The 14,319-nt window shown below is 39.7% G+C and overlaps 1 protein-coding gene and 1 pseudogene across 1 annotated transcript; both read right to left on the bottom strand.

Moving 5' to 3' along the window:
• Window positions 1-810: 810 nt before the first annotated feature.
• Window positions 811-5,890, bottom strand: LOC135679882 (ABC transporter C family member 3-like; annotated as a pseudogene).
• Window positions 5,891-10,168: 4,278 nt separating this feature from the next.
• On the bottom strand, window positions 10,169-11,534 carry LOC103990300 (glyoxylase I 4). Its single transcript, XM_009409384.3, has 3 exons — window positions 11,203-11,534; window positions 10,978-11,083; window positions 10,169-10,606 (listed from the first exon to the last, which is right to left on the bottom strand). Exons 1-3 carry the CDS (start codon window positions 11,355-11,357, stop codon window positions 10,325-10,327), a joined length of 543 nt encoding a protein of 180 aa, XP_009407659.2. The 5' UTR covers window positions 11,358-11,534; the 3' UTR covers window positions 10,169-10,324.
• Window positions 11,535-14,319: the final 2,785 nt, after the last annotated feature.

Below are 14,319 nucleotides of genomic sequence, written 5' to 3'. Positions count from 1 at the left end.
CAAAACAACCAAATATGATCACTGAAATATCTCTGCTAATGAGATTTTTTACCACACACACGTGCGCGCGCGCGCACACACACACGCATATATATATACATACATATATATAATCCTTTTATTCTTTACTGCAGAACCTCCAATACTACCTGGTCGAACTCTGTCAGCTTGTGTTTCAGTTTCATGCCAGTTTTGATGTGTGCTTAAAGTTAATATAAGCTCAAAGATGGAAGAAAACTGTTAATCATGCAAAATCCTACTTAGATTGACTGAACCACACTAATATGTTATCTGAGGTAATGTGGAAGTTGAGGTGTCCCTACTACTACTGTGGATACAAAGTTTAGTCAACAAAAACCAACAATTCATCAAACAGATTTTGAGAGTGATAGATGCATTTCTATATTTCTTGCACTTATTACTGGTTTCTTTTTTTAGAGAGGGAGAGACTTATTGGTTTAACTGTATGAGCTCAAGCCATATAGAATAAAGTGAGATAGCAGCTTCAAGGGGAAAAATAAAAGTGATATAGAAGCCAATTATTAAACTGAGAGAAGTGTTACTTCCTTTCTCTTGATTACATAACAGTTTTTGAGCTATATAGCTGATGCAAGTTTCCTAGTACATCTGCATTTTAGTGTAGCAAGCAAAGACTAGTCTAGGATGGAGAGAGATTCTACATTAGGTGTTGATACTAGTGACGTGCCAGTAGTTTTACTGATAAATAGAACAGAAAAATCTAGTTCCGAGTATGAGTAAAGATCTAGCTCATTCTAATGCTATATGGGACATGTGATCATTACTGTTTATATGACATAGCCAGATGGATCAAAGAAAGGGAACAACACATCTTTACTTACAGTTCTTGACCATCTTCTTGCACCCAAAATATTCTCAGTGAGATAGTGTATCAGTTATTTAGTTGATCAAAACCTGAACTAGATCTCATGGTGTATTCTGCGACAAGTTTTGCAAACAAAGAAGACTTGTCCTCTAGCAATCTTGCTGGTGTGTCATATTCCACAATCAATCATGGTCACCAGAGAAAAAGAAAAAGGTTACATTAGAGGTGATGAACTGATGTATCTTGAGGTAAAGAAAAAAGAAACAAAAAACTTCATTGTACTTACCATCATCAAGAACTAAAACCATATCACTACCGAGAACAGAAGTTATCCAATGTGCAATTGTGATCACCATCGACTTCGAAAACTGCTGCCTCAGTGTCTTTTGAATCAGATTATTGGTAGCAGTATCCACTGAAGCAGTTGCTTCATCAAGAACCAAAATCTTGTTTTTCTTCAGAATCACCCTACCCAAACAGACAAGCTGTCGTTGACCAACGCTCCAATTCTCTCCATTTTTATTCACTGAAATCCATGATTAAATAAATAATTGAAGTCCTAAAAGATCCAACCGAAAGTAGAAAAATAACCTTGATACTAGTTATGAAAAGTTTTAAATCTCAATCATCACAAATAATTTTACAGCATAAGATTTCGTATGCCAGATTGCATAAGACAATTTTGATAACCTATTTCTGGTTCCATTGTTCTGCAAACCGATCGTGCAAGTAAGATCTAGATGCCTTTATCCTACTATAATTATAACTCAAATCACAAACTAAGCCAACAAAGATACTTAACCTTCAGAGTTGAGCTTTAACTCTTTCTTCCTTGTTTCCTCCCCGAGCTGACAGGAATCCAAGGCCTAAAGCATTTCTATTGCATTAGATTAACGAGTCTGCGTAATTAACAATTGAAAGAAAATGATGAATCAAAGATAAATCACCTCCCATATTTCTGCATCTGTGTACTCTTCAAGTGGGTCTAAGTTGCTACGGATGGTTCCCTCAAACATTGTGGGATCCTGTGGGATTATGCTTAATCTTGATCTTAGCTCACGAAGTTCTACCGTTGAAATGTCAACACCATCAATAAGTATCTAACCGTTGGTAGGATCAACTATCCGGAAAAGGACCTGTATCAGGGTAGACTTTCCACTGCCTGTTCTTCCAACAATACCAGTCTTCATTCCTCCAGGGAAAATGCAAGTCAGACCCCTCAACACAAAAGGCATCTGCGATCCATAACAATCTTGCACACACATTGAATTATCACTTCAGAAAAAGTTGCCAATAAAAATAGGCATCAATGGCGTATAGAAACAGCTTGAAAGAGAGATATTTACTCAACAAAGACATGCTTAAAATTATATTTTTGACATTTTTGAGGAAACATTATAAACCAATACTAATATTCACATATTTTTTCCATGATTTTTCACTTTGTAAAAATCACAAGGACAGAACTATGGTTGAAGCATAACCAAGTCATAGATAGAGTTAAAACATTTTGCAAAATCAGCACTCTATCACAGATCAGATAAAATGATGCATTGCTTTACTCCTAAAGTAATTACATCTGTTCAAGAAAGACCAAATTGAATTTTACACTGACATAGTATATGACCCTTCCATAATGTTACACAACTAAAAGGAAAAGAAAGCAAATTACCAAAAAGCATAGTGTTACCTGTAAGTCACGAATACATATTTCACCTTTAGATGGCCAACTTGACTCTAATTTGTCTGATTCTATAAAGAGAGGTGATTCACCAGCAATGCTGGTATACTGCAGTAATCTCTCAACAGAGATTATCTTGTTTTGAAGTTGGCAGAGATTCCAAATTACCCAGGTTTGTAGTGCATTAAGATTAAATCCATATGTTACTGCAAGGCCAGCAATGCCTGAAAGGAAAAGAAGACCAAATGGTAGAGATTAGCACCCCACATTCTTCACATCACTCAGACAGGATAGAACCCAGATATCATCAAGGCAATTACCAGGATCAATCACTCCCTTTCACACAGAGACCAAGAATACTATAGAAAAGGCAAAAGTAAGAGAAGACAACATTTCTAGTCAAAAGCAAAGCCATTGCATAGCCACGGCATTGTGAAACTTAGGTCGAGAGTAATCGTCCGACAGATGGAAATTAGTGCCTACAAATCTTGCATCCTGGCCAAAGCTCCTAATTGTCATTGACCCTGACATTGTGTCTGAGAAGTGTTGTATGGTTGGAGCTTTGCAAATACCAATCAACCTTGATTATTCCCAAACTGTATCTATGTAATGCATCTAAAGAACAAAATAAAAGACAAATGTTCAAAAAGCGAGCACTGATTAGAAACAATAATAACTTAGAAAATTTCTTAGCTTATCATGGCACCAATTTGGTTAGGAATACTGGTATCGACATCACTTTGATCTGTCGATGCCTGGAAAAACAATTGAGTGTCAACTCAAACACATTTGCACTACAAAACTGTAGAGGAAAAGATGGGTAATAATCGCATACTCTGTTGAGGATACGACCACTGGGGGTTGAATCAAAGAATGGCATAGGAGCACGAAAAATGCAGGTGTGCAACTTGTTGAAGAGCAGTGTTTCCGTCTTGTATCCGCCTGTTACAAGCAGTAGAGCTCTTATAAGAATGCAAATGGAGCACACGAGGCTAGTGCGATGTAGACATAGATCAGCATCGAACCACTAAGAGGAGGTTCCTCATCCTTCGACACAGGAGCTGCCCATGCCATCTAATAGTTACTACCAATCTGAAGGGTCTCAAGAAGGATCTGAGCCAATAGTATTAGTGGAACCAGATCTCCTTTATATGTCATGGTTATATATCACCAGCAGATCCAAAACCCAACTTTGACTTTCTCCCTCTCTTCTTGAACTAGTTGTCCCTTCTTGTTGCTTTCCTCTTCTGCCTCATCTTTGCTGTCAACTTGGTGAAGAGATCATGGGCTACTTCTCGTGTCCATGTTGTTGTGTGAAGCACCTGTATCAAGATAAATTGTGTCGAGTGCTTCCAAAGCATGCTTATGCGTGCTGACCAATTGTACCTTCCATGAACTCTGATCCGGAGTTTAGTATCTTGTTGTACCTTCCTGCTTGTGCAATCTTTCCATCTCTCATACACTAGGAAAGAGAGCAGCAATATTTTGTTATGTAATTTAAGAAAGCTCTGATGCTATTAACTGAAGAATCAAGAAAAATGAACAAAAGAAGAAAAGCATCACTCACCAAAACGAGATCAGCTGAAGGTAGGAACTCCACTTGGTGGATGACATATATCACTGTTTTTGAAGCTAAATGGCCGATCAAGCATTCCTGTTAAGGATGTGAGGCATTCATGTTTCACCATTTCAATGAAAATTATGATTAAGATGAAATGAGCACCTTAAAGAGATGAGATCCTGTGTGGGCATTGACAGCACTGAAAGGATCAGCAAACAGGAAGATATCAGCATCATCATGGTACAAAGCACGAGCAATCTGAATTCTTTGCTTTTGTCCTCCACTCAAGTAGATGCCTCTCTCCCCTATAATTGTCTGGTCTCCGAATGGCAGGATCTCCAAGCCATTCTTCAAAGAGCAAGCTTCAAGAACCTTGTCATACTTCTCATGGTCCATTTCCTTACCGAACAAAATGTTGTCTTGAATCTTGCCACTCTGTATCCAAGGCGACTGTGGAACATAAGCAGTTGTCCCGCACAGACTTAACACTTCCTGATAGTTTCGGCACTTCACCTAATAAGCAAGATAACAAGCTCGATTTGCCAGAACCAACAGTTCCACAAATCGCAACTCTCATCCCTTGCAGAACTTGAAAATTCAAATCCCTCAAGGTTGGAGTCTTTGAAGAGGGATCCCACGAAAAGCTTCCATTCGTCACTTCAAATGCAATTTCAGAGCTACCTTTCGGCAACCTCTGCACTGCATCAGGTTGCAATTCTTCAAGGCAGAGGAAACATGAAATCCTAACAAGAGAAACTTTAGTCTGAACAATCATCGAGATCGCATCAGGGAGGATGTAGATGGGCTCCTGCAACTCTAAAAGTTGCAAGCGCCGACAGAACCTTCCCTGACTCCAATGGTATCCCAACAATTATACAAACCCCAAAGGTGACTGCCGCAACAAAAGTAGGTGCACCCCAGAAGATAAAGGTTTGTCATGGCTGTAGTGTAGACATATTTCTTCAGCCAATTAGTCTCATTTTCCCGCAGCTTGATTATTTTGGATAAGAATTTCATCTCCCAGCCTTGTAGCTTGAGAACTCTCATGTTCCTCAGGATCTCTCAAGTCGCGTTCATCCTGGTGTCTTTGCCCTCCATCGGTACCTTTCCTGCATCTTCCCCAGAGAAAGGTTCGCCAGCGTAACAATTATAGTGGCTGTTAATCCAGCAAGCGTAGCAATGCCCAGAGTAGCATACAAGATCAGCAAGGTCAGGGTGACCTGCACAGGGACCATCCACAGGTCATGCATGTAACACCTGAAGAGCCCAACCCTGTCCGCATCGACACTCATTAGATTGATGATTTCACCGCTTGCACGACTCTGCTTCGAGCGGCTTGACAAAGTGTGGCCCTTCTGACAAATCACTGACACGGGGGAGGACCAGACACTGATCCCGCCCGCTGTAATCTGAAGAATCAGTGCCTCTGAGAGAGGCACTCGATAAGCTTCGCCGCTACGAACGCCATGACCAACATGTAGCCTTCACTCGCAAACTTCCGGCGGCCATTCAGGTACTGCACTAAGTAGTCGATGAGGTAGGGGCCGACGTAGGAAGCGATGGTGTATAAGAGCACGTACAAGGCCGTCAACAAGACCTGCTACCACGTTGAAAGGAGTAGCGCCTTGGCCAGTTTGAAGGTGGTGATGGTACCACCGGAACTGGAACTGCTGCTGCTCGAGCAGTAAACAAGTTTACTCTTGAAGATGGGGAAGGCGCCATTGACGCTGTCGCGCTCGTCCTGGTGGGGGACGTCTTCGAGGTCCAAGGTCTTCCTATGGCCGACGGCAAGCAAAGGGCCCATCCAATAGAAGGTGAGTGTGCTTAGAAAACCGGCGTTCCGGAAAAGAGAGGCACCACCAGAAGTAGCAGAGACAGTCTCATCACGCGACCCATGAGCACCACCATTCAAAAGCGGCTCCTGTGCGTCGGCACTTTCTTGCTCCACCGGGCAGCTCCCCAAAAACTCAGCACAGTCGAGGACCAGAGAGCATAGAAAGGACCCAACGTCCAATACCCAAACGCTCCTCGGGATAACAATATGCTTCCTGAGGCAGAAGACGTCTATAGCGAGGAAAGAACAAGATTAGAACAAATAGATACCCCACCAGACCCTGAGAAAGGCCGGGAATCTCCGGGACTTTGGGAATCCACAAACGAGACAAGCAGCGGTGGCGAGCCACGCGGCCCCCCGGAAGGCCAAATCCAACTGGGAGGCCACCTGGTCCCGTGGCCACCGTTTCTCGTCTTTGCACCGGAAGAAGTTGAGCAAGCACACGGAAAGATTGAATCACTGTTTTCTTAAGCTAATGAGCACCTTAAAAATGGCCGAGCAAGCATTCGTGTTTCACCATTTCAATAACGATTATGAGTAAGATGGAATGAGCACATTAAAGAGATGAGATGGCTGTGTGGGCGTCGACGGCACCGAATGGATCATCAAACAGGAAGATATCAGCAACGTCACGGTACAAAGCACGAGCAATCTGAAGTCTTTGCTTCTGTCCTCCACTCAAGTCTTTGCTTCGACTACCTTGTCGTCCTTCTCGTGGTCCATTTCCTTCCCGAACAAAATGTTGTCTTGAATCTTTCTGCTCTGTATTCAAGGCGACTGTGGAACATAAGCAGCTGTCTCGCACAGACTAACACTTCCTGATAGTGTCGGCACTTCACCTAATCAGCAAGATAACAAGCTAGATTTGCCGGAACCAACAGTTCAACAAGCAGCAACCCTCAATTCACCACTCAAGTTTGGAGTTTCTGAAGAGGGATCCCATGAGAAGCTTCCATTCATCACTTCAACTGCAATTTTAGAGCTACCTATTAGTCTAGAGGGTGTTACAGTGACAGCTGCAACAAAAGTAGGTGCACCCCATACGATAAAGGTTGTCATGGCTGAAGTGTAGACATATTTCCTCAGCCAATTAGTCTCATTTTCCCGAAGCTTGATTTTTTTTTATAAGAATTTCATCTCCCAGACTTCATAAGAAGTTTCATGTTCGTCGGGATCTCTGAAGTTTTGCTTTCATCCTTGTTGTTATCTTGACATCGATTGTGAATCAATCTTGATTCCGTCCCGAAGGCGTAAGGTTATCTTGAAGCATATTTTGATTTTATCGAGAACTATACACCAGAGATTAGTAAAATTAGTCCTAGTAGAGTTGAAAAAATAGAGGATTTGAGTTCGGTTCTTTATTCAGGTTTTGAGGATCGACTTTTATACCTGGGGAGCCGACAGAGTGAGACTGATGATTGGTGGGGACTGTCTTGTACGTCCTCTTGTCGCTCATTTATACAAATAATCAATTAGTATAGTTTCCTGAGGCGCATTGTTAGTGAAGGACGATTGAAGGAGTATCGCTTGTCAGTCTTGACGGTTCCTAAGGATAAGCAGATGATGATCGTCTATGCAAATCGATAAGGGAGGGGACAAGCATGCTTTGCCATCAAGGGTTACTATTCCGGATGGCAGGTCCAGACTATCTTTCTTCGAGTCATAGTCTGTCAAAGGTGATAGGTTATCGCTCTATTGTTTACCATTGGGAAAAGGTGATGCAAGCTTTTCTTTACCCATGTCAATGTCTTAGTGGCAATTGGTAAGTTAAGGCTGGTGTCAATATATTCCCTATCATTCGTCTATCCTAAAAGGTGTGCTTTGAAACTCCGACAAGAGGGCTCAAGGGATATCATTTGACTTTTTTGTTGGATCGGGATCTATTTGATCAGAGTATTCGATTTACGTATTTTAGATATACCTCATTTGGTATATCCATCGTAATGGGACGTTTTAATATGAGTCGAGTTTTTCGACTCGCATACCTCCGGTATATTATGTTCGATGTCCCATTATTTTCTGACTAGTACTTCTCAAACTGCCTTATTTGCCTACCGTTATAGTGTTCATTCTTACAGTCACGGGTTTGGGGCTTCCGCTATAGCGGGCCTTCGTCCCTGCTGCAGCGTGTCTTCATCTTCGCTATAGCAAGTCTCCGTCTTTGTCACATTGAGTCATTAGGCTTTCATCGTAACAGGTCTTCATCCGATCGTAACGGGTTCGCGTATCCGTCGTAACGGGTGAGAGACGTCCGTCACGACGATCCATCGGGCTGGGTCTCCTCGTCGGCCGAACCCTCCTGTTGCTCATCTAATTGCCAGGCATTGGATCCTGACCTGTCGTCCCATCACATCATAGCAGAGCAGGACGGCCGTCGGCGGACGTCAGATCGTGGGGGATTTTTCCCGCCTTATCAAGGGTTCAGCAAGCCTCGAGGCCCGCGCTGTTCCCGCGGGTCCTTCGATGCGGGGAGAGGTGAAGCTACAGAACGAGAGAGAGAGAGAGACCACGGACTGTCAAAACATGGAAGTACAGCGGAGATACCAGTAGTGAGAAGAAGAACGGAGAGTAATGGTATGGAGCTAAGCATGCAACTCTTATAGCAGATTATATTATACTTTATATATATAGCATGATAGAGAAATAATACATATTGTATGGACAGATAAACATACTTCAAAAACCACTGTATAGCTTTGCTATCAGCAAAATCAATCATTATATATCCGACCTAAAATGCATTTTTGGAATCCCAAAAATACATGAGCTTTTCAAGAAACTCATCCACTTGATAAATGATAGAGTTATAACTTCTTCCCAAGTCCTACTTATATGATCTGATTAATGTGGTAACATTTTGGCTCCCAAAGCACCAAAAAGACGGTCTTAAAAGGATGGCTTCCTATATGCTTTTGTTAATATAGACTATAATCATTTCATCATCATTTTAATACTCTTGATATTTATAAACTGTTGTTGTTATAATTATTTAAGATACAAGGAGAGATTAAAAAAGATCTTAATAAAAATAATAAATAAAAATCTAAATACAATGAACTTAACTAAGTATAAAATTGTTAACATATCTAAAATGGTGACTAAGGATGTTAGTCGATCCTAAATAATTAAAAACTTACAGCTTATTGATAAAATTATAATATTCTACACGAGTTACAGAGTGGGATGATAAAAGAATGATATGATATGATTCACTTCCTTACTGAACCACCTTATCTTTGAAGGAGATGATAGATTTATCAGGTCCTTTGATTATAGTGCTGATATCTCTTGATTTAGATATTCGATTGGTCCAATGATTTGCATAAATCCCATAATTTACGTGCATATTTGCTATCTTTTCAAATATATAAATGTACCAAAAGTTATGCACACATTCTCGAAATCTTTCGTCACAGCTGATGATGGATCAACAGCCGCGTTTATTCTTGACAAAAAAAAGCTAGAATTAATTAGTCCTTTGCTGTAAATTTTTGCTCTTTTTGTTCCATCTGCAAAAAGCTTGACGAAGAGATGAGGTCGAACAAGCAGGTGGTGTTCTGAAACAGATGTTGAAAGAACAGAAGGTGTGTGACTTGCATGGCATGAATGACGACTATCTTTCAAATCAGTAGTGGAGCCTAAGAGAAGTGATTGTGTCCCCAAGAAACATGGTTCAGCTGCTGCGTCTTGATCCCGCTTCTCTTCCTGTGATGGCTTCCAGGTTGCTTTCAGCTTTGGTGATGGAGATCGTAGGTTTGATGCCTTCAATTGTCATAAGATGACTGCAACAGACAATGACAAGTCGCTTAGGTAGAACTGAAGCTTTTGGAAGTGGGTGGAAGGTGTGTCATGAGACCTTAAGAATTTGAGATGTCGTAGGATGTTTGGATTCCTACGGGTTGACACCACTGTTGTTCCCCGTCATGGACTGTTGTCCTCTTCCTCAGGATCAAACAATAGTGCATCTTTCGGGATTAATCTGCCAAGATGGTTTCTCTTCGAGGATGGAATGGCACAGGAAATCTGCTGCAGTATATATACGTGTATAGACGCGGCAAACTGCTTGGTCGCAGAGGGAGAAAGATTGAGGTGATGATTCGGAGGGCCTACTGTTTGTTGAAATGCCAGTGTTATTAGTAAGCATCGCATGGCTCACGTTCGTCCAGTTGTTCGTTTAGGTCAGGGCGTGTACGCGACTCTCACGAGATTCCTGTGAATGCTGCCAACCTCGTGGAAAGAAACGAAAGGTGGAAAACGACGAAGGTTACATGACAAACTCACAACTGGCTTCATAGTTCATACATCGCGACGATACATGCAAGTCGCCAACATCACGCCTGCACGACTCCAAACACACAGAAAAAGAGCGAGAATAAGATAAGCAATCGTACTGGACTTCCATCTTCACGCGCAGGACTCTTGGTGTTGCTGCTGCTGCTGCTGCTGTTGTTGTGGTTGCTGTTGCTGTGGTTGCGGAATAAGGCTTACCCTCTTGCACGCCATTATGGGCTCACCGGAGAGGGAGATCACCGGGAGGTTGTCGCAGTTGCAGATCTCGATCATGAACCCGTCCGGATCATGGAAGAAGAGCTGGTCCACGTAGATCCCGCCCTCTTCTACGCCGCTCTGGATGTAAGGTATGCCCATCTCCTTCAGCTGCTTCTCCACCAACGCCAAGCTCTCGCACTGTTTTGTAGCGTAGATCCAAGACAAAAGAAGGGTAAGCACGGGACTACGGTGATTGCGAGTGCATCACGGACCGACCACTTGTGTGGGCTGTGTGTGTCACAGCATCACGCTATGTCGATACCACAGAGAAATTTTGATTGTGTTGATCTCGAAATCAAGATGTACAGAACACAGAAAGTTTAAGTGCGTATCGTAGTTGAATTGTACAGCAAATGGTATTATAGTAACATCCCGTTCGATGACAGATTTGGTGTGTTACTGTCCATCTTCTATGCTCTGTTAACCTTCAATCCTCCAATACACACGCTTTTTCCAAGTGACATGATACAACTTGACATATACGATGAAGAAAAAGAGATTGGAGTTACCTGGAAGGAGATATGGTTGTCCTTGGGGTTAATCTCCCTCTTCTTCGGCATGTTCTCAGGGTCTTCAGATTGCAGTAGGTGGATGCCAATTCCATAGTTGAACAACCTAGAGATCACAAGAAAAATAATACCAGTTCATGGAACACCTATCACCCAAACCCAAACTCCTCTCCTTCAGTGAAAACATTGCCATCAATAGTGATCAGACCAAGGAAATCAACTTGCCATGCACCATCAAAATCAAAGGATCCGGGCCTGCGGACGGGGAGGAAGCCGAGCACGTTCTGGTAGAAATCGAGTGACCTCACCAAAGATCTGCAGACGACGGAGATGTGGTTCAAGGACGCCAGCGGCAGCGCACCACCTTTATCGCCCAACATCGTTCTCCTCAACTATCACAGAGAGAGAGAGAGAGAGAGAGAGAGAGAGAGAGAGAGAAGACGAAGAAGAAGGATCGAGTGCAGAACCACAGAAAGACGATGAAGGCAAAACGGAAGGAGCGAAGAATCGGGGATGCGAGCGCACGAGGTGGAACAGAGGATGAGCCACGGCCGACCACCGTGTGCCCCATATAAAGAAAAGGGCCGTATACGTGTGCGGTCCACCGTCGCCCTCCAATCGGTAGGCAACTGGCACTCCTGACGTGGACCGGTTTCCTGTTTTTGACACGTGGATCCGACTCGATTCATGTTATCTTGAGGATCTCCCTTCTCCCTTATAGTCTGGCATGCTGAGCTGGCTGCATTATCCACAGTTTATGAAATAATTAGGGTTGATAATGTCAAGGAAGGTAAGAAAAATATATGAAAAATGTTAAAAATAATAAACAAAAACTATAGTCTTGATTTTATATATATATATGTATATATAATCTTATAAGAAACAGAATGACCAAAAAAGATTAGGGTACTTGATTGGAAATAATTTGTGTTATTGGGTATAATTCTGTCATTAGGAAATAATTTGTGTTATTAGGAAAAAAATGAGCTCAGATATCGAAATCAAAGGCTATTGGGTTGGATGTAGGTGACTGAGATGAGATGCAAATATATTTTAACTAAGGTGCATTGATGGAGTACGCGGTCCAATCTTATCTCATGTGTTATTGAGCTAATTAACCCAATCAAGAAATAACGCAAGGTCGGAAGATGTACAGCCATAAAATTGAAATGAAATATAGCATTTCTATTAATTCCTGGTTAATACCTTGCCCGTATTTATCTTTCTTTGTTTTGAAAATTCATAGAAAAAATAAACACACAAAAAAATCTATAAAGTAAAACTAAATAATTACCTTCATATTTCAAGAATAAACCATAAATTTTGGATGATTTTTTAATAATCATCTCCGGTTTTAGTTTTCTAATTTGATATCTTCTTTTTTTTTTAAGTGCTCTAAATATCTTACAATATCGTTCGATCATTTTCACCTATCTCTTTCTCATATGTTAGGTGTCAAGCTCTCCTCACACATGGAGAGGAAGTGGCTATAATAAAGCTTAATCTTTATTTCCTCTCATATGATCCATCATATTAGGCATCATTTACGGAACCCACCTACCATTCTGTCTCTACCATCGCTTTCGTCATGAAATGTCTCTTCTTCCTCATTGTCTCTAAGCACTTTTTCGTCACTTTCGTCGTAACCCTCTTCATTTACGAAACATATATCTCCTTATACCGCTAATATCAGAGTGTAAGAATTCATAAAATTGAAATGAAATATAGTATTTCTAATAATTCCTAGTTAATAAAAATACTATTGCTAATATTGATCTATAAATTAAATTTTTTTCCAAATCTATAAATTAAACTTAGAATGAATGAGATTTGAAATAATTACCTTGATATTTCAGAAATAAACCATAAATGTCATTTTGAAAAGCCAAATTAAAATAATTTGTTAGACAACAAAATATTTAGGCTGATGTGGTGCCATGGACAGATCATTAACGTCTGATTTATGCTATTGTAGAACCAAATCAGAACAAGCTTCCCGAGGAACTCAACCTCAACCATTCATATATGAATCTTTCTTGGCAGGTTAAGAACAGTCAAAAGCCTTTCTTCAAACTCGGTGATTGAAACGCAACCTCAAATTGCATGAGAGAGAACATTCTGCATGGATTTATGGTCCAAGTCAATTAAGAAGGCAAGAAAGTATTAGGAAACATAATCTCATGGTTATCCATTTGATATTCCATGTGTAAGATTTCTGATCCTCTTTAAATTATTGGAAATTAGTCACCTTCCCTAAAATTTTTCAAATTAGCAAGTGTAATATTTTATTCTTACTTTCATCCATATCTATATACATGACTAAAATAGGATATTGTATTTTTATCCTCATTGTTATTATAATCAAGAATACAACAAAAAGTAGATAATCTAAAAATTAAAGTATACTAACTTATTAAATAAAATGATAAGGTTTCCTCTATACATAAGGTTTTTAATATCTGTACATAATTATAATATCTAACTAAAGAAAAAATATAAATATAATAAATCCAAAATTTATACTACAAATTTTTTTTTCATAGGTCATTGTTATATCTGTACATGAGGTTGCACGTTCTACCTTCGAGGTACTCTATTTTGTAGGTAAAGATACTAATATCTCATCCAAGTAATTGGGTAGGAAAGTGAGACGTATAAATCTATGTCGTTGATATAAACAATGAACTGCAGATATTTTTTTTATAATTTTTTTGAATATATTATATTTATGTTTTCATTAATTTGATGATATAAGTATATACAAGTTTTAAAAATAATATTTATTATTTTATTTAATAATTAGTATGTTTTAATTTTAAGATTATATACATTTCATGGTAGTCCTACTGATAATAGTAATAAAAATTTAAAATATAATATTATACCTTAATCATACATGTAGGATATAGATAAAACTAAAAACAGTATTACACTAAGTCTTCTGAATATTATCTTAATCCTATATAAATATTTTTAGTTTTAAACCTAAATATTTTTATTTAGGTTTAAAACTTCTGTAATCACTAAATCTAGTTTAAAAAAATAATATTCCTCTTGAGATGAAATATTCCTGATTTCCTATTTAATTTCAAAATTATTTCAAATTTAAGGTTTTGAGGGATTACACTCCCACTAACAAATATAATTAGAATGGATTTTCTCCCAATAATAATAGAGTGATATCCCTCACTCATCATAAATACATTTTCTCCCAACAAATGAAATCATTATCTAATTTTTATGTCTAACAGTCCCCTATATCCTCCAAAAGTATAATGGCCTCATCACAATTAACATGTATCACTTCTTATTATATCAATTTTATATCTTACGTCAATTCTT

The sequence above is a fragment of the Musa acuminata genome, chromosome BXJ1-7 (assembly GCF_036884655.1).
Source record: "Musa acuminata AAA Group cultivar baxijiao chromosome BXJ1-7, Cavendish_Baxijiao_AAA, whole genome shotgun sequence".
Classification (NCBI taxonomy): Eukaryota; Viridiplantae; Streptophyta; class Magnoliopsida; order Zingiberales; family Musaceae; genus Musa; species Musa acuminata.
The sequence above is the reverse complement of the archived record's forward strand: the minus strand, read 5'-3'. Positions and strand labels throughout refer to the sequence as shown.

Excerpts from the sequence above, each read along its gene's own strand:
- LOC103990300 (XM_009409384.3), bottom strand. The coding sequence starts at position 11,357 with ATGTTGGGCGATAAAGGTGGTGCGCTGCCGCTGGCGTCCTTGAACCAC. Across the intron at positions 11,084-11,202 it reads TTTGATTTTGATGGTGCATG|GTTGTTCAACTATGGAATTG; the intron begins GCAAGTTGATTT and ends TGTGATCTCTAG. Across the intron at positions 10,607-10,977 it reads ACAACCATATCTCCTTCCAG|TGCGAGAGCTTGGCGTTGGT; the intron begins GTAACTCCAATC and ends GCTACAAAACAG.